Raw genomic sequence first — 22,126 nt, 5'->3', positions numbered from 1 at the left:
CTCTGGTCTGCATCCCCTTAACAATTGTGTGTACTGAGCTGTACTGTACCCATTCTGCAATCTGTTAATTAAAGTTAATTAAACTATCTTCCATTAGTTCAGTGCTTCTCAAACTTTTTCTGTCAGGCCCCCCTTTGGCGGACCAACATATTTTGCCCCCCCCCCCCCCCCCCCCCCCCCCCCAACAAAATAGTCATGAAATGGGCCATGTTTAAATTTATTGAAATAACACCAATATCGTGACCTTTCAAATTGGCCCTATATTTTGTTTTCAGAGCTGTCATGGATGAAAAGCCAGCTTCACACAGATACTGTATGTGGTGCTGAATGGTATCAACACCTTAACTGCTGCATCATGAGATACTTGGTGGGCCATGAGATGAGATACTTGGTACTCGGCACCACACTCTGAAACTAGCTCTCTAGGTGGTATCAGATGAGATTTCAAAGAGTTCTTCCAAGAGTTTGGATGGAGATGTGTCAGGAAACTTTGTCTCAATGTAGTCTGTAAAAGTTTTTTTTATCCAGAGTAACTTGGTGATCCTTTTCTGTGTTTTATTAAATAATGATTTTCAGATTTTGAGAAATGGTATTTTCATGGAGAACAGTGCAGCTGCAACAGATAGCACTTTAGTGATAATTTTCTGTAATCCCAATTTTTTTTTAAATAAATTTCAAGGCCCCCCCTGTCATGCATCTGCGCCCCCCCTGGGGGGCGCGCCCCCCACTTTGAGAAACACTGCATTAGTTGGATGTATGGCCTCTGCAAGGTTGTGTGGAGCCATTTGTTTTTGTAACATCTGCTACATCTGTCCCACGTGTTCTTTGCAGCTCACAGTTGTTAGTTCTGCCCCTCTTGACTGTGACAAAAAGGTTTTGAACAAACTTAATGTCATAGCTTGTATTTGATGATATTCTTCTTTGTTATTTACTTGAATGGTTTAATCATTGATTGATGGAGTAATATGGGGTTCTGATAAACTAAAATTATTTGTTAAAATAACATGAGCTAACATATATTTTTACATCTATGCAAATGCATATGCAATGTATAACTTGAATAAGTAATAAATACAGAAACATGTTTAACAATATGTAAATGAGTAGCTACATTTATTTTACATTACATTAACATAAATTTTTTTGATCCACTTTTTCTCCCATTTTTCTATATTTTTCTCCCATCCCAATTTCGTATCATCCAATTCAACCCTCCCCTGTCACGGACGCTGTTTCTTGCCTCCCACAAGCCGGCTGCAATGTGGACTAAGTCATACATAGCACAAGTCCCCTCCGGTACTTGAGGTAACAGCAGTCGCATCTTTTCACCTGCGCAGCTCGATCTCTCAGTGGCGAGGAGTAACGCGTGGGAGGCTCACGCTGCCCCTGACACTTCCTGATTCTACTGCGCAGGCGCACCAACCGACCTGTAGGAGTCGCTGTCCACAACGCCCGATAACATTTATAAGGTCTTTGGCCCTTTGAGGGCAACCATAATGCTGATGTGGCCCTCTGTGAAAATGAGTTTGACACCCATAGTAGAGGATGCAGTCAGGAGCTGCTTTTTTTATTTATTTTTTATTATCTTTCTTGCCCTCCTTTTTCCCGATTTTTTCTCCCATCCCACCCTTCCTGGTTGTTGCGTACTTTCCCCTACTGTTGGTCCGGGAGACCGGAGACTGTCACATGCTTTCCTCCGACGCATGTGCAGCCTGGGACACTATCTCTCCTCAGATCCAACCCTCGCTGAGCAGGCGCCCCGACCGAACTGTAGGGGTCGCTGTCCACAACGCCCAGGACCCACCCTTCAGCTTCCCACCCCCTGATACAGCCAATTGTATCAGCGTGAGAGGACAGCCAAGCTGATAGCAACGCCGGGAGCTGGATTCGAACAGGCGAATCCTAGTGTCTCCCGGTGTTGGTGACGAACGTAATCTCCGTGCGCCACCTGCCCCCCCAGGAGCTGCTTTCTATTGTAGTAGGCCTATTATTTTATACAAGCACGTCTCCTGGCATTCTTCTGCGCAAAGTCCAACACTCTTTAAATCTAGTGTCGGCTCTCAATACTAGAAACGTTAATAATAATAATAATAATAATAATAATAATAATAGCTTCATTTTATATAGCGCCTTTCAAAAGAACCAAGGTCGCTTTACATAGGGGGGAAAATAACTAAAGTAACAAACAGTGGTCAGACACAACATAATTTTGTGCTGGCTGTTCGGTGTCTGCCCATCACCTCCACCAAGCGTGGAGAATAGGAATAAATTATTGGCAGGGTCTCTCTAAAGAACAAGAATTATCTCGCTCTCATTTGGCAGCATGTATCGTTTATGATACGCGGCGGTGGAAACATAATCTGACCATTGCGGCGCAAATATCATCCGATAGTTTTACGAGAGAGTTGGGGTTTTGGACCGAGGTCCTAACCAGAATAACTGATGTTAGTACACTAACACTGGCCTCTCGCAACTCTGCTTTCCGGAGTCAGTGAGAGAAAATAGGTGATATAGATAATGGTAATTTCTTATCTATAGAACTTATGGCGCGTTATGCGCATAATTTAAACCATGTACTAAAAAATTTACGGATTAGATTCCAATTCCAATGTAACCTGTAGCCTACTCGTACTGGTTATGGCGAATAAAACGTTCTATTATTCTAACCTGTCTCGGCGGCTGCAGCGACAGCGTGGTGGGGGCCTGGCTGGGCTGTGTGTCTGCTGTCTGCCTGGACTCGGAGCTGACCGGGGGGTTGCTAGTGGTGGCCGGGCTGGGTGAAGAGCTTACTGCCGAGTGCCGATGCATCTTCAGTAACGTTAGAGTCAGTCTACCTTTGCTGCCTGCTGGACCAATGATGTTCTTTTTGGTAGCTTTGCCGTCTCCTGTTCGGCTTTCGCTCTCATCTTGTTTTTCTGAGCACTGCTTGGGTATTTGCGCTTCATTTTTACCAGCGCGTCCCGCTTTGTTTTGAACGCTGCCCAGCCTGCCAATGAACATTAGTTATCAGCCGGCTAGCCCTATCGCAGTTGAGCAAATCATTATAATGATACACTGTTGTACTACAGCGTACACATGACGGGGACGGAGTGCCTAGCAACATAGCAGGGAGGGAGGAGGGGGCCCCGCCCTCTGCGTCCTGTTCCCGCGTTACGAAATCTAAGAGGATAGCCTACAGTCGGGGCGGGGCCCCCTAAGCTCCGGGGCTCCCCCGCATCGCGTGCGGGGGCCTCCCCTACGCCACTGTGTGTGTGTGTGAGAAAGTGACACAAACAGACAGTTCATAACTAACCGGTTTCTTGCAGCTGTTCCATGGGCGTACTGCTTGGTCCAGGGGGGGTGGCTTCTGTTGACACAAAAGACATCCACATATCAACAACTACAGTATTTCACATCTTATGGTGTGTGTGTGTTTGTGTACGGTTTATTGTGAAAAGGAAGGCATTAGCTTTACCTCCTGATGTTAATTTGAGCATTTCTGCTCTCATCTCCGGACTTGTGGGGAGGAAAGTGCTGGACATATCCACACTGTAAAACTTGACCACTGCTGCCAGGTGTTTACATGGGGCCCCAGTTTGTCCTACCGGGCATGAGCACAGCTCCATCTCCATGTCCACGATGTATGTCCCCTGGGCCTTCACCGACCCCTTCACCTCATACGTGTTGTCCTCAAGCTATACAAATCATAAGTCATACAAGGGACATTATACAATGGCTAAATCTGCACTGCTTACTGCAGTAATCTCTAAAAGTATGCATTTGAGATATAGTACCTGCTGAATCTGAGATGCAGTGTGGTTGCAATCCTGGGGAAGGAATCTCCTCTTCTGGTACGCCTCCCAGCGTCCGAGGGCAACATCCACAATGCGGGCCTCATAGTAGACATCCAGCCTCGAGGTCAGGAGGTCAAACACTTGGCCTGGATTGAAGGCTTTCGTCTTCTGGAGGATTTTGTCCTTGAGGACCACCCGCATCGCTGCTTCAGCAAAATTGTTGGTGTTAATTCCCCGGGTGAGGAGACCGCAGCTGTCCCGGTAACAGAGTGCCCAACACTCCCTGCGACTGTACAGGCGCTCAATGTACCGCAGGTACTTTTCATACCTGCAATTGATCAAATAAGGAAACAAACAGAGAAAATGCACTTACATGGATGTAATGACAGCAGGCTCATGAAGAGGTAGACACACATATGAAGTATGCAAACACAAGCCTCCTGACTTTCTTGCACCGAATTTGCAAGACTGCTGTGTGATTGTGGGAATGTCTGTGTAAAGCTAAACATAAGCAAACTTGTCTAAGCACTAACCTGACTGCAACAGGGTGCTCTCTCGCCTCCAAGTACAGCCTGTCCACCTCTGCTATCTCCTTGGAGTAGAGCATCTCTTTAACCAGAGTGAACAGAGTTGGTCTGTCTCTGCACACCACCAGACTCTCCTTGCTCCACAGCCATCTCCATACTGCTTGTAGCAGATGGAAGGAGCACAGGAGAGGAGTGGCTAGTGGGAATGCCCTCCCTAAGGCTCCCCTCTCTGCCGTGCAGTCATCCGTGATAAATACCTGTGGCCCTGCTGCTCCCCTGCCAGCAAAGGCCCTCTCTCCAATCAAATTCTTCAGCAGCTGTAACCCTTCAAAAATAGTCTCCTCATCCTCAGACTGGCAGAAGAAGATCCCCAACGGTAGACCTCCGGCAGGGCTGTGTGTCAGCAACAAAAAAACGTGCATGTTCTTCCTATCCATGTTTCCTGAAGAGTCTATGAAGCAGAGTTCGCCACTGTGCTTCAGCTGACAGACCGACAAACACAGACGGACAGACAGAGGCAGGCATAGTTAGTGTTAGTTAGTGTGTTACTTAGTTGCCACCTCAGCACCACTGTGAATGGAACACCATGACAAAATCACAGTATACAGATACAAATAGCCAAAATACCTGGTGGTGCACTTTTTTCATCAGGGGAGAGCACACCGCAATTAATGGGGCTCCCTGAGAAGAGGTTCCCATTACGGCACAGCTGTCCTGGCACTTCTCGTTGTAGGTTTCCACCTGTTGACCGAGGGCTTCCACCATACTTGGGCCACTCTGGGTGCCAAGTTGGTCCTTGGACACCTTTTGGAATAATCTGGCATAGAACACTAATTTAGTTGGTGGAATTGTAACTGCATACAATTCCAATTCAATGAACATCTACATGGTTATGAATATTTTGGCAGTACTGGAGTTTATAATTGAACGTTTACCTTTGCACATAGGACTTCTCTGGGCAGATCTCTCTGTTGCCTGCAGCATAGACGTAGTTGTCTCCTTGTTCGATTTTGATATCGTGCTTTAGCACAGCAAAAGCAGAAGGAGGGGTGTGGCCAATCGCAAATAACCCCGTCAATGTGTCTATGGCCTTTTGTCCAACATCTCTATAGCGGATGGCATCTCCAACATGGAGATCATGATTGTGCCTATTCACAATGCGAACGCGCAATGGGAAATGAGGGATGTGTGGGTCTTTGCTCCTGTAAAACAAATCAAAATCAACTTAACAATAAAAACTAGGCCCCAACTGTTATGTCCATAAAAACAATTGAATTATAAGTATTGTATAGTGCAAACTCACCGGTACATTCCTCTATTTTTTAGTGTAACAGCCATGGTAGCTTGGCAGCCGGTGTTTTTGGATGCCATGGTAGCTTGGCAGCCGGTGTTTTTGGATGACATGCTGCGCACCTTATGCTGGCACCGGTAACATTTCTGCGCAACATTTTGATTGAATGCAGTATGGGTTAGCAGTATGGGCTAGCAGTATGGGTGAAAGACAGAAATGGTAATCTAACAAATGACAGTAAGACGTTTTGACAACACAATTCTTACCTTGAATAGGACAGAGCGCCCCATCCCTGGTCGGGTACACTCCACTCTCCATGTCACCCCAGATGACTCGTTCACCAACCTCACCCACTCCTTGGCCTGTTCCACAGTGCGGACATCCACGCATACTGTAGACACGAAACCAGTGTGGTCTCCTAATGGGGCCACCTCTTCTTCATACCCGCACACATGAAGCGGAAACTTGTCAGGCAGCCAACCCTACAGGATACATGCAATTAGCCTACTGGTAATTTAAGACCCCCACATAAAGATCAGGAATGATCATATTCCACGACAGGGATTACCTTTAACTGTGGGTAGTCCTCTATATTCTTGTCTTGTGCTCTCGCTGGGTAGTCATCACAACCCCCACCACCAAGTCTAAAGTCCAAATGAACACAAAAACAGCAGGCTAGCTATTTAGGTATACAAATACTGTATATCTTATGATCAGGGGTGAAAATTTACTTTTGGCTCACCCGCCAGGGGGACTGGTAGATGAAAAAAATCCACCGGCCAAGTATATTTTTTACCGGCCAAATATTGTATTTGTCACAAATATATGTTTTAGTAGGCTAAATTTTTTTGAGAATTATATGGGTTCAATTACATAGCCTACTGAAAGCTTTGCTCCACTAGTCTGTCAAACAATTAGTTTCCGTGTGACTACTAGTCTGTGTGACTAGTAGTATAAGCCCTGCTTATGATGTAGCCTACAGCAGGGGTTCCCAAACTTTTCAGGCCGCGACCCAAAAATAACGGGGTCAGAGAACCGCGACCACCACTATTATAGTAGGGAAAAAAAATATATATATAAATGGAAATGTATGGTTGAAACATGCACACTGTTGTGAAGGGCCAGATTAAACCGAATATATATATTTATTTATATATATATATTTAATTGTATTTGTATATTCTCTAATATTCCCTGATATCCCTTGTATATTCCTTGTACAATATGCATTAAATATCCATTCTAGCCTACTGAACATCCCATAATAGTCTCCATTCGACTATTGGTCGAGACCTTGGTGCCAGGCTGCCATACCCCCCAGACCCAGTTCAAACGTACCGCTCAACATGTACGAACAAGTCCTAGTTCCGCGTAGGAATCTGGCTACCGCACCACTAACGGTACTATTTGTTCATAGTGCGTATATATACTGCGCTACTAAAGTAGGACTTCCTTTTTAGTCCAGTTTCTTACCCTCCAATAGAGTGACAGACGTAAAGCCTCCCCGCGACGCCACGTGTGGGAGTAAGGCCAAGTTCGGCCTACCATCGGTATTGAGACATCGTGTATATTAATATTTGAATAGTCATATTTGGCACTATATCGTCGAGTTGGACGTAGTCTATTAAGCTAATAATAGTCTATTCATATGTAGTGCTTCGTGCGGTGAGAATACTATCGTAGTCAGTACCCCATCGTTTCGGGCAGAGAACTGGCTGCTTATCCAGGGTGGCCGACCCCATGTGAGGCTGCACCCGAGGAGCCCCAGAGCCGACGAGCGAGTGGACCTGCATACCGGATTATTCTACCGACGACAGCCCGCCTTCCCAGGCACGGATTATGCTTTGTATACAGTGATTATTCTATGGATAAAGACCAACACTGCCGTGTGTTGGAAAACCCCCCCCCGGAGAGGACGACAGGTGAGGAGACGCTCTACACGACGAGGTCGCTTCACGTCTCTCCATCGTGGACCGAAGGAAGCCGGCCCACAGAGAGTCCAACTGCTTTCATCTGTGGATCGAGGATCGCTGAGGCACCGAGCCGCACAACCGTGGGTTCTCCCAGGATACCCTCGGCCAGACGGATACAGCCAGACTCTACCCCCCCCCCCCCCTTCTCCAGTTGTCTTACAAGCGACCGGAATTCCCCCCTAGTGTATCCAGTTCTATAATCATTGAAGTATCATTGCTATTATTCCTTAAATATTCCAGGTTGTATATTTACCGCCTGCGCCACCAGAGATTGGACGTTCTCTATTGATATGCCAACGAATACTCATTTGCCATAAAAGTGCATCCTATTTCAAATCATAAATGTAATTAAGTGATTGCTCTACATACCTTTTGCTATGTATTAATTATTATTAAACGCAGACTTTCGACTTGGTACATTTGTGTTGGATCGTTTCATCTACGTGGGAGTGTTTACCATAATTATTTATGCCTAGTACTGGGTGGCCAGAGTCTAAAGTACAAGAGGTAGTGGTAGTAAGTATCATATCTAACAATACAGTCAGGGAATTGTACCCCTCAGTTACACACACGTTCAAACGCACACACACTAATAAGCATTGGAGGCTTTTAACCAGGGCCGGACTGGGGAAATCATTCAGGCCAGGAAATAGTGCAAAATATAGCCCCAGTCAAGCCACTTTTTAAGCAGGGGGTCTGGGGACATTTCTTGTTACAAAGACTTAATTTCCTGCATTCTGGTGCAGGCATTTTTTTATTTGTACCCTTTAAATGCCAGTGTTTGTGATGGCATCACAAATTATTGTTAAAAAACAGGCTAGCATGTATGATTAGCAACAACACTGATTTTGATGGATTTTCAGTTTTTTTTGTAATGTCAGATTGAAAATAATACAATCTTTTATTCAACTTCAGCCCTGATCATACCACATATTAATTTTATAATTCTAACCATTTAAATGCCAGTGTGTGTGATGGCATATATTTGCAATATATCAAATGCAAAGTAGATTTTTCTGGGGGGGATTATTACAGGCTAGCATGTGTCAATGATTAGCAACAACAGTTTTTTGTAAGGGTCCCGCCTCCACCAATCACATGCAGCTCCTTTTGTGTGTGTGTGTGTGAGAGCAAGAGAGAGAGAGAGAGAGAGAGAGAGAGAGAGAGAGAGAGAGAGAGAGAGATAGTTCTCCAACTTGTGTGAGTTGCAGTGATCTCCTGGTTGTTCCCCACCTAGGTTATCCAACTATTGCGCTGCTGCAACTAGAAACACTGTCCTGGCCTGCTTCTAAGGTCAGTGGCCTGACTGCAAAAAAAATTAAAATTAAATCATATGGCGACCCCCCCGCGGCGGCTCGCGACCGACCCCGACTTTGGGAACCCCTGGCCTACAGCACACCAGGTTTTAGAAATGTGCCTCATGAATGAAATGCATTACTCTGATTGCTAGGGTAACAACACCCCTTAGCTGTTATAAAAACCACCATAAACCACAGAATAACTATGTACTAAAATTTACCTCTGCTTGGCTGAATAGCAGTGATCCTCCATATTCCAGCACGAGGGTTTGTGGACGACGTAGGACGTGTAAAAGCGTGTGTCCTTCCTTGAAACGAAGGAAGGAAGGATTCAAGGATGAGTATTCGGACAGGCCCCAGGTGTTGTCAATTAGCAGGGCCCAACTTCCATGGAGTGGAGTATAGGACTATAAACCTCTCTTGGAAAGCGTCATGTGACCCTTTCTAGCCAATCACACTGCCGTATTCAGACCCCGTCTATTTTGCCATTGTTGATCTATCTATAGGGGGGCCTATAGCCTATTCGACCAGATGAAACGTCAATCAGCTGTTCTATCTACAAACTATTCATAGGTTTCATCTGTAGTCCTCTACCTGCCATGTTGAGGACCAACACAGGTGATTCAAATGAATTCATTAATTGTACTGCCCATGATTCAATTCAGTAGAGCGAATCAGACAAATTGGATCACCTGTGTTGGTCCTCAACATGGCATTCATAGTCCTCTAGACTCTACTACAGATGAAACCCATGAATACAGAGGTGCTTCACCTTATCACTCGCTCTCTACCAGCTAGCTACTACTGACCGACTCAGCTGAGAGCGTCGTTTCTTGTTGTGATCGTGTCATCATATAAAAAATTGTCAAGCTACAATATTATTAAAGTTAACATTCTAGTTACATTTCACCAGATGAATCTGATACAATCGGCATCGAATGACATTTCCATCCCTCTGAAATCCTGTCAGGAATTGTGCCTCAAAGCATGAATGAACCGGCATTTCTAAACGTAGCGTAGCTAGCACATAAAGTCATTGGCGGAGTTGGGGTTCGCTCGAGAGCAGAGACGCGTAGAGAGCTGCCTGCCGCATCTTGTTTACATTGGGCGCTGAGAGAAACGTCAGTGGCCAATCAGATTGCAGATCCCGAACGCGGAACTGAAAGTGGGTTGGGCAAAATCTTTACGCGTTGGGGAGAGGTGAAACGGACGGCCCCCAGGGGAGGGACGGGGAGGCGCTGGATACTAGGGCTGCACAATTTTGGGAAGTGAACAGATATTGCGATTACATTTGCGATATATATATATATATATATATATATATATATATATATATATATATATATATAAAAAGGCAGCCCCACAGAGGTTTATTGTAAAATGCGGCTTGCATCTGACCTACGCGATGGGTCTTTTCGGGACACCGAGCCTGAAAATGTTTATTTTTACCTGGGAATCGATACCGGTACCCAACGGTACCTTTTTTTCTGTACTTTACTCTCCCTCTCTGAAGTCTAAACTTCAGAACACACAATCTAAAACCCCTTACCTCCCTCTCCCAAACGGATCTTGTATCTCACTTCCTGGTTAATTTTTTTTTATTAAGTATTAAAAAAAAATGTGATTTTATTTTTTTTGCGATTTGATAATTGCATCATTCCAAATCGCGATTTCGATTAAAAATCGATTAATCGTGCAGCCCTACTGGATACAACCGGATCAACCAGGACTCGGGCACCCAGGTCGGCCGGACCATCCGCACACGAGATGCAGGCGCGGAGGTCGCCCGGGCCGGCCAAGATACGAACACGGAGGCTACACACACCAACCGAGATCAGAGGACCGAGACCAACCGGACCAGCCAGAACTTGAATAACGAGGTTTCACACACCAAGCAGGACTCGAGCACTGAAGTCATACACACCGACCAAGATTCAATACCATATGCATATAATGTGATAGTGAATGGATTCGAGACACACTGCAGACAACACAAAGACCACTGGGGGACATATAATACAAATAACACATACTAGACTAAACTGTAGAAACTAACACACATGACGCACAACTAAGCATATTATTTGATAGTGAATGGAGGTTATGGCTCGAGACACAATGCAGATAACACACAGACCGCTGGGAATACAGACAAGGTAAACGCATTAGTTGGGGAGATTGGGACTTGATTCGGGGCATATAGTACAAATAACACGCACTAGACTAAACTGTAGACACTAGCACACAGGACACACAAATGGGATGACAGGGAACATGGGGAATCACATTCGGAGACCGGACTGAGAGCTCTGGAAATGTACTAACATATGAAAGATAAAAATTCAAATAAAATGTTGGACAATAATAGGGACATTGGAGAATCCCCATTGGGGATATCTACGTCGTTATAGGAGGGGCCCTCTCCAGGAGAGCCTTACCCCTCCAACCCGCCAACGGGGGTTAAACTGGGTTAAAAGAATTACCTGGGAAGTGCCAATTGTCATTAGTATTATTTTCTTCTGAGTTATGTTAGAATAGCAGTTGCTTTAAATGTGCACATGGACAAATATGAAGGACAAGAATTCAAAACGTTGGACATGAAGAGAGGCTTGGAGAATCTCCTTTGGGGGATATCTCCGTCTCTGGGGGGGGGGGGCTTCTCCAGTGGGAGGGCTGATCCCCCCCTCAAACCGCCAATCGGGGTAAGAGTGCTAACCATATAACTATTTCTGTTCACTTCATTTTTCTTATTGTGTTGTTAGTTTAGTTTTTCATAAATATATGCGGTGATGTCGGCGACATGGGAGGTACAGAGGTGGGCAGGCTGGGTTCAGTGGGGGGGGGGGGGGGGGCATTGTTCCGGCGGTTCGACCCGGGGGAGGGGGGGCCTTGCGTGTTGTGGGATTGGTGTGGGGGGGGTGGGGTTTCCTGGGGCCCTCGGACGCCGTGGCGGTCTGGTCACCGGGCTTGGGGTCGCGGGGGGGGTCGGGGGATCATTGAGGCGTGGTACTTTGGCCTTCTGCGGGTCTGGGCTTGGGGTCCTCGTGGGCCGGGGCCTGGTGGGGGCGGGTGGGAGCTCATGGTGCTCGGCTCCGCGCATGGTGGACCAGGATATGGGGGTGTTCTGTTTCTCGGGGAGGAGGGTGGGAGGGAGGGGTTTCTCTCAGGAGGATCAGAGCGGCTGGGCTCTGCCCGGCGGGGTCCTGTGTTTTGGGGGGGTCGGGGCTCTCGGTGACATGGGAAATAGCGGGATTGGCTCGGTGGGGGGGGGGTCCCCTATCCTTTCCTCTACTGGGCTGGCCCAATTGATTCAAGGGACCCGTGTTGCCGGGGGCCCGGCGGCACGCGCATCGGCCTGGGATATGGGGGGCTCCTATGGGCTTAGCTCAGGGGGGGGGGGGGGGGGCGTAGGGGGAGGGGGACCATCGTTTCCGCGGTTTGCCCCGGGAGAGTAGGGTCTTGGATGTTGTGGGGTCGTCGGCCGTGGGGTGGGGTGCTGGGTGGCATGGGAGGTAGCGGGCAAAAAATATATATATTAGTGCTGTCAGGATTTGTAATTAATTAATCGAATTAATCGCATTTTAATCGCATAACCATTTTATGCCTGATATTCTATATTCTATAATCATATTTCAAATTGCATGTGTCCGGATGGCAGAATTCAGTACTGTATCTACAAAACCTTCCGTTTAATCATCTTCCATCTATTAATTTGCTTAGATTTTTCAGGTCTGGTCAATTTGAGCATGGTGTTATTCACAGTCAAAGATAATAAAACATTTTTTTATTGATATTCTCATTTGGTTCATTACAATTTACTCAAAATAAAATGTTCATTCAATCAATCAATCAATCAATTGATTGATTGAATGAAAATGTTATTAACACATTGCAGAATGGGTACAATACAGTACGGCTCAATACACACAATTGTTAAGGGGATGCAGACCAGAGAAAGACTTTCGTCTTGTTTACATCAGGGTCCCCCATTTTCAATTCATAATGAATTGTAAGTAAGGGTGCAACTTGCACCGTGCAATCCATTCTTTGTGGATCTAACCCACAGTATTTCTGACACTGGGAATACATTCCCTGAGATTCATAGATGTCCCTAGAATCAGATACCAAGAACATGCAAATGGACCATATTAAAAAAAAGTCTGTAAATGTGTATTCTACATTTTTATTTTTTTTGTAATTAATTTTGAGTTCATTTTCATAACGCGATAATTTGCTGTGTAATTAATTAATCTAATTAACGCAATATATATATATAAAAGAAACATCACAGAAGAATGAAAAGGAAACAAGAAAAGAAATTTAATGTAAATAAACTATGTAAAAATAGAATGGACCGAAGAACCCATGTCACCCTTTTTTATTTTCTCATTTGTGTCACTTTTATTTATTTATTTTTTGATATTATGTCTTTATAATTTTGTATGTCGAAATTTACTGTTTGTTGTTTATCGAAAAACTGCAAATAAAAATTTAAGTAAAAAAAATATATATATGCTGTAAGTGGTTTTTCTTTTGTTAAAATAAGTGTTAAAGGAACACGCCAACTTTTTGGAAAATTTGCTTATTTGCCATCTACTCTGGAGTTCATTCACTGGAAGTAGGTGTGCCAGTGTAGCCTAGTTCCCAACAGTCACGAAATACACTCCAAATACAACTCAAGTGATTTCATCACCTCAAAAGCCCTGTTAAAAAAACAACAACAACAGGCAGCAGTGGTGCAGCAAAAAAAAATTCCAAGTATATATCTGCTTAGAAAACGAAAATGTGGAATTTTTTATTTATTTTTTCTCCACGTGGTAAATACACAGGTCACAACATGTTTACAGGAACGTTTTGGAGTAGTATTTGGAGTGTATGTCGTGACTGTTGGGAACTAGGCTACACTGGCACACCTACTTCCAGTGAATGACGCTAAGCTAGGCTAAAGGTGTGGCTGTTCCCTAAACCTAATGCATGCACAGAGAAGAAAAGGGTATCTTATCTGCTGACCCTTTCACTACCACAATACAGAAGGTTAACCCTTTCACTACAACACTACAAAAGGATAACCCTTTCACTACCACACTACAGAAGGTTAACCCTTTCACTACCACACTACAGAAGGTTAACCCTTTCACTACAACACTGCAGAAGGTTAACCCTTTCACTACCACACTACAGAAGGTTAACCTTTCACTACCACACTACAGAAGGTTAACCTTTCACTACCACACTGCAGAAGGTTAACCCTTTCACTACCACACTACAGAAAGTTAACCTTTCACTACAGAAGGTTAACCGTTCACCTCCACACTACAGAAGGTTAACCTTTCACTACTACACTACAGAAGGTTAACCCTTTCACTACCACACTACAAAAGGATAACCTTTCACTACCACACTCCAGAAGGTTAACCTTTCACTACCACACTACAGAAGGTTAACCTTTCACTACCACTCCAGAATGTTAACCCTTTCATTACCACACTCCAGAATGTTAACCCTTTCACTACCACTCCAGAAGGTTAACCTTTCACTACCACACCCCAGAAGGTTAACCCGTTCACTACCACACCCCAGAAGGTTAACCCTTTCACTACCACAATCCAGAAGGTTAACCTTTCACTACCACACTCCAGAAGGTTTACCCTTTCACTACCACACCCCATAAGGTTAACCCTTTCACTACCACACCCCATAAGGTTAACCCTTTCACTACCACACTCCAGAAGGTTAATCCTTTCACTACTAGACTCCATAAGGTTAACTCTTTCACTACCACTCCAGAAGGTTAACCTTTCACTACCACACTCCAGAAGGTTAACCTTTCACTACCACACTCCAGAAGGTTAACCTTTCACTACCACACTCCAGAAGGTTAACCTTTCACTACCACACTACAGAAGGTTAACCTTTCACTACCACACTACAGAAGGTTAACCTTTCACTACCACACTACAGAAGGTTAACCTTTCACTACCACACCCCAGAAGGTTAACCTTTCCCTACCACACTACAGAAGGTTAACCTTTCACTACCACACTACAGAAGGTTAACCCTTTCACTACCACACTACAGAAGGTTAACCTTTCACTACCACACTACAGAAGGTTAACCTTTCACTACCACACTACAGAAGGTTAACCTTTCACTACCACACTACAGAAGGTTAACCTTTCACTACCACACCCCAGAAGGTTAACCTTTCACTACCACACTACAGAATGTTAACCTTTCACTACCACACTACAGAAGGTTAACCCTTTCACTACCACACCCCAGAAGGTTAACCTTTCACTACCACACTCCAGAAGGTTAACCCTTTCACTACCACACTTCCACCACTTAACCGTCTGTAGTAAACACTACACCGTAAACAGGGGTGCAGTCGTAATATCAGAACTGCCTGGATGCCGCGCGCACAGAACAGATGATTATTATGCATAAATAGTAGGAAACATGTTTGTATAGGAAATTACTAGTTTTAGTTTAGTTTTTGTAAATATTGCCTTAAAATAGAGAAGCTGAAAAAGGTAGCAGGATGTAGCCTTCAATATATAAAGAAATTATATTGTCAACAGATATGGTTGAACATTATATTGTCAACAGATATGGTTGAAAAACAAACAATGTTTTAAATGTAATTGTAGTTACAATTTCTTTAATTGAATTAACTTAAACTAGAAAAGTAAATACAAACTAAATTAACAATGTAACTTAGTTTACAGAAGGACAGTTTCCTTCTGAAGCACAACTTAATGCCTCATCCTTCCAGTCGGGACCATTTGTCACATAGTGAGAGGTTCCACAGCTCAAGCAAACCCCCACAGGGCTTGTATTATGGTTTTGCACGTCTCGTTCTTTGTTATGTTATTGGTATCCTATAATTATGCAAAGTCTAGGTGATAGATAAGTGCCGGTACTTGGCGCACGGCGCGACGAGTCAAGTGAAAGTTGTGAACGCATTTTTGTGTGCGCGCGTGCACATCCGTGCGCATACTTCTGCTCAGAAAACTGCTGGGACGGCGTGGTACCGCGTGGGACCACCACTGCACCCCTGACCGTAAACACTAGACTAAAACAGACACATATTCTGATGTTCCAAAACGCTTACTTTCCCTAACAAGAATAAATAATTAAATAATACAAAAAAGTATAAGAACATACATATTTATATAGTAAAATACCAGATTGGGGCTTTAAGTCCAAATGCGTGTGTGTGACTCACATGGCTGAAGGGATGATTTCTGTGGTGTCCTCATCCACCTCCTGCTGCAGAGACACAAGCTCCTGCTTGGAGTTCCTCAGGCTCTCTAGCTCCCCCTTCAGGAACCTGGGGGTACAGTTAAGGACCCAAACGCTCTTCCTACTCAGAACCCTTGCACCCTCTGTAGTCTGGAGAGATGTGGATTTCAGCCAGACGTCCACACAAACTAAAAATGTTCTCTCCCTCTCTCACATGCATCCCTTTCTCAAATTCTCTCTGCAGTTACCCAAAACTAAATCTATAATTATTAAACAAAAAAAGATGTATGCAAAAACTAAACTCAGCCATACTAAACTCAGCCATCCACCTACATCAACTATCAACATGAATACATACCAGGCTCATCCACTGACATCAACTATCAACATGAATACATACCAGGCTCATCCACTGACATGTCTCCGACAGTAAACAAAGACAGGGCTCGACAGTGCGAGCTAAAAAAATAGATATGTGCGAACCTGGACATTTATTTTACGAGCACAGTGTGAATTTATTAGAATCAGGACAGAGATTTGTAAAAGAAATATATGTGTAAATAAAATTTTAACCATACCCAACCCTGGTGAAAAACACCATCAACCCTGGTGAAAATACACGTGTACGCCTGGTTTCCAACTGGTTAAGTTTAGGCCCTCTAAAGTAGGTTTAAAAAAATAAATAAAAAAATAGGGCGAAGAAAACTTTTTTTTCCCTATAGGGCAAAGAAAACTTTAATTTGTTTTACCTACTTTCTATAGAAGCATCTAAGAATGAAGTTCTATAGAAAGTAGGTCTGCATCCCCTTAACAATTGTGTGTATTGAGCCGTACTGTATTGTACCCATTCTGCATCTGGTAATAACATTTTCAATCAATCATTCCAATAACAACCGCTAACTTCATAATTAAAAACTAAAGAAAAGTTGGATGTGTTAGTTGGTTGGATGTCTTAGTTGCAAGACAGTTGGATGTGTTAGTTGGTTGGATGTCTTAGTTGAAAGACAGTTGGATGTGTTAGTTGGTTGGATGTCTTAGTTGAAAGACAGTTGGATGTGTTAGTTGGTTGGATGTCTTAGTTGAAAGACAGTTGGATGTGTTAGTTGGTTGGATGCACTTCCGAGCTGCTTCCACATGGAGGCAACTTCTCTTTTTTGTGTTGTGGGAACTACTTTTTGTGGCGGATGTTTTTTTCAATAAATCTTCTATTAATGTGTGTTTATTGTATAGCAATAAGGTTGGATGAATGTGGCAGTTGTATAAAAGCATTACACCACTTGCAGTCGTGATTTGTGAAAAATAAACCATGCCTAGGGGGGTCTAACGACCACATCCTGCGCGTGATGTAATGCTTAATTATACAACGGCATGCAAATTTCTCGATTCTGATTGGCTGAAAGTCAACTTACACATGGGTATTTTTTTCTTTTTTTGGATCTTTTTCCCCCTCCATTTTCCTCAGATTTTCTCCCATCCCAATGTTAGTCGTATGCCAATTCCCAATCCCCTTCCTGGTCGCTGCGCACTTACCCCCCACAGTCAGATAATCTGGGAGAGTGGAGGCTATCACGTGCATCCTCCGACACACGTCCAGCCAATCAACCGCTTCTTTTCAGCTGGCAGCGCGGATCCTCCCTGAGACGGCGTAGTGTGTGGAAGGATCACACTATCCCACTCAGGTCCTATCCGCGCTTAGCAGGCGCCCCGACCGAACTGTAGGAGTCGCTGTTTACAACGACCCGGACCCACCCCGCCAGCTTCTCCCACCCTCTAATACAGCCAATTGTATTAGTGTGAACGGCCAGCCAAGCTGGTGACAACCCCGGAGCTGTGAGCTGGATTCGAACAGGCGAATCCAGCTCACAGCTCCAGGGTTGGTGACGAACGCAATCTCCGCTACGCCACCTAACCGCCTCACACGTGGGTATTTGTAATAACCCCACGCGCTTGGTCCCAGGACCCGCTCACAACCGCATTACTATCAATGCGCCGTGCACATTTTTAGAAGTGAAAGCAAGATGGCGGACACACCGGACAGTAAACGTTACAAAAGGATATGGTGATAGGGTCATAAAGACTAAATGAAAAACGATTCTGTCACAGCGAATGTGTTAGTTTCTTAAACAATGTTGGATGATGTAATTGATGGGTCATGAGTCATTGTGGAACAAAATAAAAATCGCGCAAATTGATTGATTGCTAATTTTATTACTGTCCGCCTTGTTTCCAACTGGTTAAGTTTAGGCACTCTTTCGAAGTCACTCTCTTTCGAAGTTGGTTAAGGTTAGAGTTTGTCTTTAGAGCAGGGCGATAGACCACCAGCCCTGATTCCAAACGCTAACCTTAACCAACTTCGAAAGAGAGCGACTTCGAAAGAGTGCCTAAACTTAACCAGTTGGAAACAAGGCAGACAGTAATAAAATTAGCAATCAATCAATTCAATAATCCACGCTCACTTAAAACAGCGCACCTCCCAGCTGCTTCTATAGAAAGTAGGTTTAAAAAATTATAATAAAAAATCCCCCCTATATAGGGCAAAGAAAACTTTTTTTATTTGTTTTACCTACTTTCTATAGAAGCATCTAAGAATGAAGTTCTATAGAAAGTAGGTTCAAAACAAAAGAAAAGTTGTATGTCTAGTTGAAAGACAGTTGGATGTAGAGCTGCCGCGGTTACTAGGGGTGGGAATCACCAGTTTCATCATGATACGATACGATATCGATTCTTTGGACAACGATACGATATTTGCCGATATCACAAAGTCTCTCACGATACGATACGATTAGATTCAGGTGCCTGCGATCGATATGAGATGATATCATATGCCCATTTAACACAATCAGTAACATTTAGATCAACAAAAAAAAGGTAATGAAAATATCATTTGACATTTGTATTTTTGAGCTCTTCCAGACATTTAAAGGAAAATCAATCTATTGTTTTTAATACAAATATACCTCCTGTTCACTGTAAAGTGCCACGTTTTTATATATTGAGCTTTAAACTTTAAGCTACATTTTTTGGAACTCAAAACTCACAACCTCCCTCTCCCAAACCGTTCCTACAACAATTTGTTGATGTTGCATGATCATGTATAGGCCTACATTTATTATGTATTACCGTAATTCCTCTAATAGTAACCCCGGCTTGTATTTGTTTCAACTGTAGCGGGTACCAGGCTTGTATTAGGAGGAGGCCTGTATAAGAGGGAGGCCTATATTTCAAATTTTCAAACGGATCATAATGAATAAATCAACATTTTGTGTCAGTTTTAACCCAGTAAAATGTACTGGGTTCATTTATTGAAACCAAGTACTGTATGAAATAGTAAACAGTGCAATTACAGGTGGTCACTGGTCATTTCAACGTTTTCAAAGTGAAATCAAGTAACTAGCTCAGTACGCAGCTCAGTATATTAGTAACCCGGCTTGTATTAGGAGGCCGGCTTATAATTGCTTAGCTCAAGAGCGCACCCGGCCATTAATAGAGACCCGGCTTGTATTTGAGACCCGGTTACTATTAGAGGAATTACGGTATATTGTTTATGTTTAAATAACATTTAAACATCAAACTCCTCTGACCTCATCTGGTCTTTCCAAAGACGCGCGCACACACACACACACAGAAAGGGTGAATGCTATGCTGTAACATCTACACACACGGAGCTACTGCTGTTGTTCTTGGGCGGATATGAGACTCGCCACAGGATTTTCAAAATAAGAGTATCGATATGAATCGATCTTATTACATCGCATCGATCCGATTCGATTGTTGATAATTACATCGATGTATCGATCTGGATCGATGTATCGTCCCACCCCTAGCGGTTACCGCGGTATCGCTGTTACATCACGCCCACCGCAGTGTTAAGCTGAATACCGCATCACTGCTGTTTTTTTATAATAATAATAATAAAGTACCCTGCTCTGTCGAGTTTCCAAGCGGGTAGAAGCATATCTATGGGTAGAAGTGGTACCAGAAAAGTCACGTGAAACACTGCAGACCACTGATTGGTCAGAAGAGAGACGCTTCACATGCTATAAAGAGTAGACTACAAAAAAAATGCATTCAAACTCTTTTTTTTGTGGTTACCGCGGCGGTAGGAAATATTTCGCAAATTTGTGCGGTAAGGAAAATATCAATACCGCGGCAGCCCTAGTTGGATGTGTTAGTTTGTTGGATGTCTTAGTTGAGAGACAGTGAGAACAGTTGGATGCACTTCCGAGCTGCTTCCACATGGAGGCAACTTCTCTTTTTGGGAACTACTTTTCTGCGGATGGTTCTCAATAAATCTTCAATTAATGTGTGTTTATTGTATAGCAATAAGGTTGGATGAATGCGCCAGTTGTATAAAAGCCATTACACCACGTGCAGTCGTGGGTTGTGAGAATTAGACCATGCCTAGGCATGGTCTAATTCTCACAACCCACTCCAGCGCGTGATGTAAGGCTTTATTACACTTTACAGCACTGACAAAGTTGAACAAAGTGCTGTACAAGTCCCACAACTTAAAAAAAAGTTTTTATTTACATTTTTTTTTATTTATTTTTTTTAAATCGAATCTCGGCCCTGAAGCTTCGAATTCCAAAAAAAACGAAGGTCAGCCCTAGTGGATTGTTGAATTGCATCACTGTCACTCACACGTTATTGTGATATTGTAACTGGGTTTAAAATGTCTGATGAGATGCGCTGTTTTACGGATTTGATGACGTGACGTGACTTGATCAAATGAATGAGCAATTGCAAGCCTTTGACGTTTTGTAGAATGAATTTGAGAAAATGCATTTATCTGTTCAAGCACTGTTAGTGTTATCTGATGATGAACAAGAGGGTGATGAACATGACTGGTATAAACCAAAGGTTAATCAATTCAATGCATGTATGGATGATGTCCGAAACAGATTAAAACCTGATTAATAGTGAAACTGTATATAGCCTCCAACTCCCTCTCTGACACGTTATTTCGGGAGTCGCGCCTTGAAAACTTTGGGAACCATGTATTTATATAGTAGGCTACATGATACCTAAGCACATTATACTTACTTATACTACTTATTCTGAAAGAGTTTAACTAATTATTTTCACTAGCAAGATCTCATTCGATTATTCATTCCATTAAGCCTACTGCCAGCAGGCACATTTAAAGAAATATAATCTGATTGATTGGGGTAATAAGGGACTTAAAATTAGCATATAGATTATGCATTTAACTTGTCAGCGAGGCTATTGAGCCGTACTGTATTGTACCCATTCTGCAATCTGTTAATAAAGTTTTAAATCAATCAATCAATGCCGTTAGAAAATCAGGATTTCTGCGATCGATACTTGCTGTCTTTTCAGGTGAGGCGGCCGCGCGCACTTATCCTGAGTATCAAGTCTGGTTCGAATTAACGAGAGTGAATCAGCGTTCAAGGAACAGGGAAAGCCTGGATTCAAACATCGGGTTAATTGAATCTGGATAATGGGACTTTTGATCGACTTAGTTGAACCAGGTACGGGGAACAGGGCTCTGGCTCATCAACATGAATACATACCAGGCTCATCCACCGACATCAACTATCAACATGAATACATACCAGGCTCATCCACTGACATCCACTATCAACATGAATACATACCAGGCTCATCCACTGACATCAACTATCAACATGAATACATACCAGGCTCATCCACTGACATCAACTATCAACATGAATACATACCAGGCTCATCCACTGACATCAACTATCAACATGAATACATACCAGGCTCATCCACTGACATGTCTCCGACAGTAAACAAAGACAGGGCTCGACAGTGCGAGCTAAAAAATAGATGTGTGCGAACCTGGACATTTATTTTACGAGCACAGTGTGAATTTATTAGAATCGGGACAGAGATTTGTAAAAGAAATATATATGAATAAATACAATTTTAACCATACCCAACCCTGGTGAAAAACACCATCAACCCTGGTCAATAACACCAAACAACATGCGTTGTTATGGTTACGCCATTCACAAAGGGGTCACGTGGTGTA

General features: G+C 43.5%; 1 protein-coding gene across 1 annotated transcript in view; it reads right to left on the bottom strand.

Annotated features, from left to right (window-relative positions):
* LOC311240720 (uncharacterized protein) overlaps positions 1 to 22,126 on the bottom strand; it is a 57,775-nt gene that overhangs the window by 1,735 nt on the left and 33,914 nt on the right. Inside the window, exons 5-15 of the mRNA XM_084329294.1 lie at positions 16,091 to 16,195; positions 9,084 to 9,170; positions 6,160 to 6,235; positions 5,858 to 6,073; positions 5,604 to 5,737; positions 5,236 to 5,502; positions 4,928 to 5,117; positions 4,307 to 4,782; positions 3,774 to 4,101; positions 3,455 to 3,674; positions 3,293 to 3,346 (exon numbers count right to left, since the gene is read on the bottom strand). Of these exons, the coding sequence (XP_084185420.1) occupies positions 3,293 to 3,346; positions 3,455 to 3,674; positions 3,774 to 4,101; positions 4,307 to 4,782; positions 4,928 to 5,117; positions 5,236 to 5,502; positions 5,604 to 5,737; positions 5,858 to 6,073; positions 6,160 to 6,235; positions 9,084 to 9,170; positions 16,091 to 16,195 (2,153 nt within the window). The remainder of the gene's footprint in view (positions 1 to 3,292; positions 3,347 to 3,454; positions 3,675 to 3,773; positions 4,102 to 4,306; positions 4,783 to 4,927; positions 5,118 to 5,235; positions 5,503 to 5,603; positions 5,738 to 5,857; positions 6,074 to 6,159; positions 6,236 to 9,083; positions 9,171 to 16,090; positions 16,196 to 22,126) is intronic.

Source organism: Notolepis coatsorum (genome assembly GCF_963971535.1).
Source record: "Notolepis coatsorum genome assembly, chromosome: 14".
In the NCBI taxonomy this organism is placed as follows: domain Eukaryota; kingdom Metazoa; phylum Chordata; class Actinopteri; order Aulopiformes; family Paralepididae; genus Notolepis; species Notolepis coatsorum.
The sequence above is the reverse complement of the archived record's forward strand: the minus strand, read 5'-3'. Positions and strand labels throughout refer to the sequence as shown.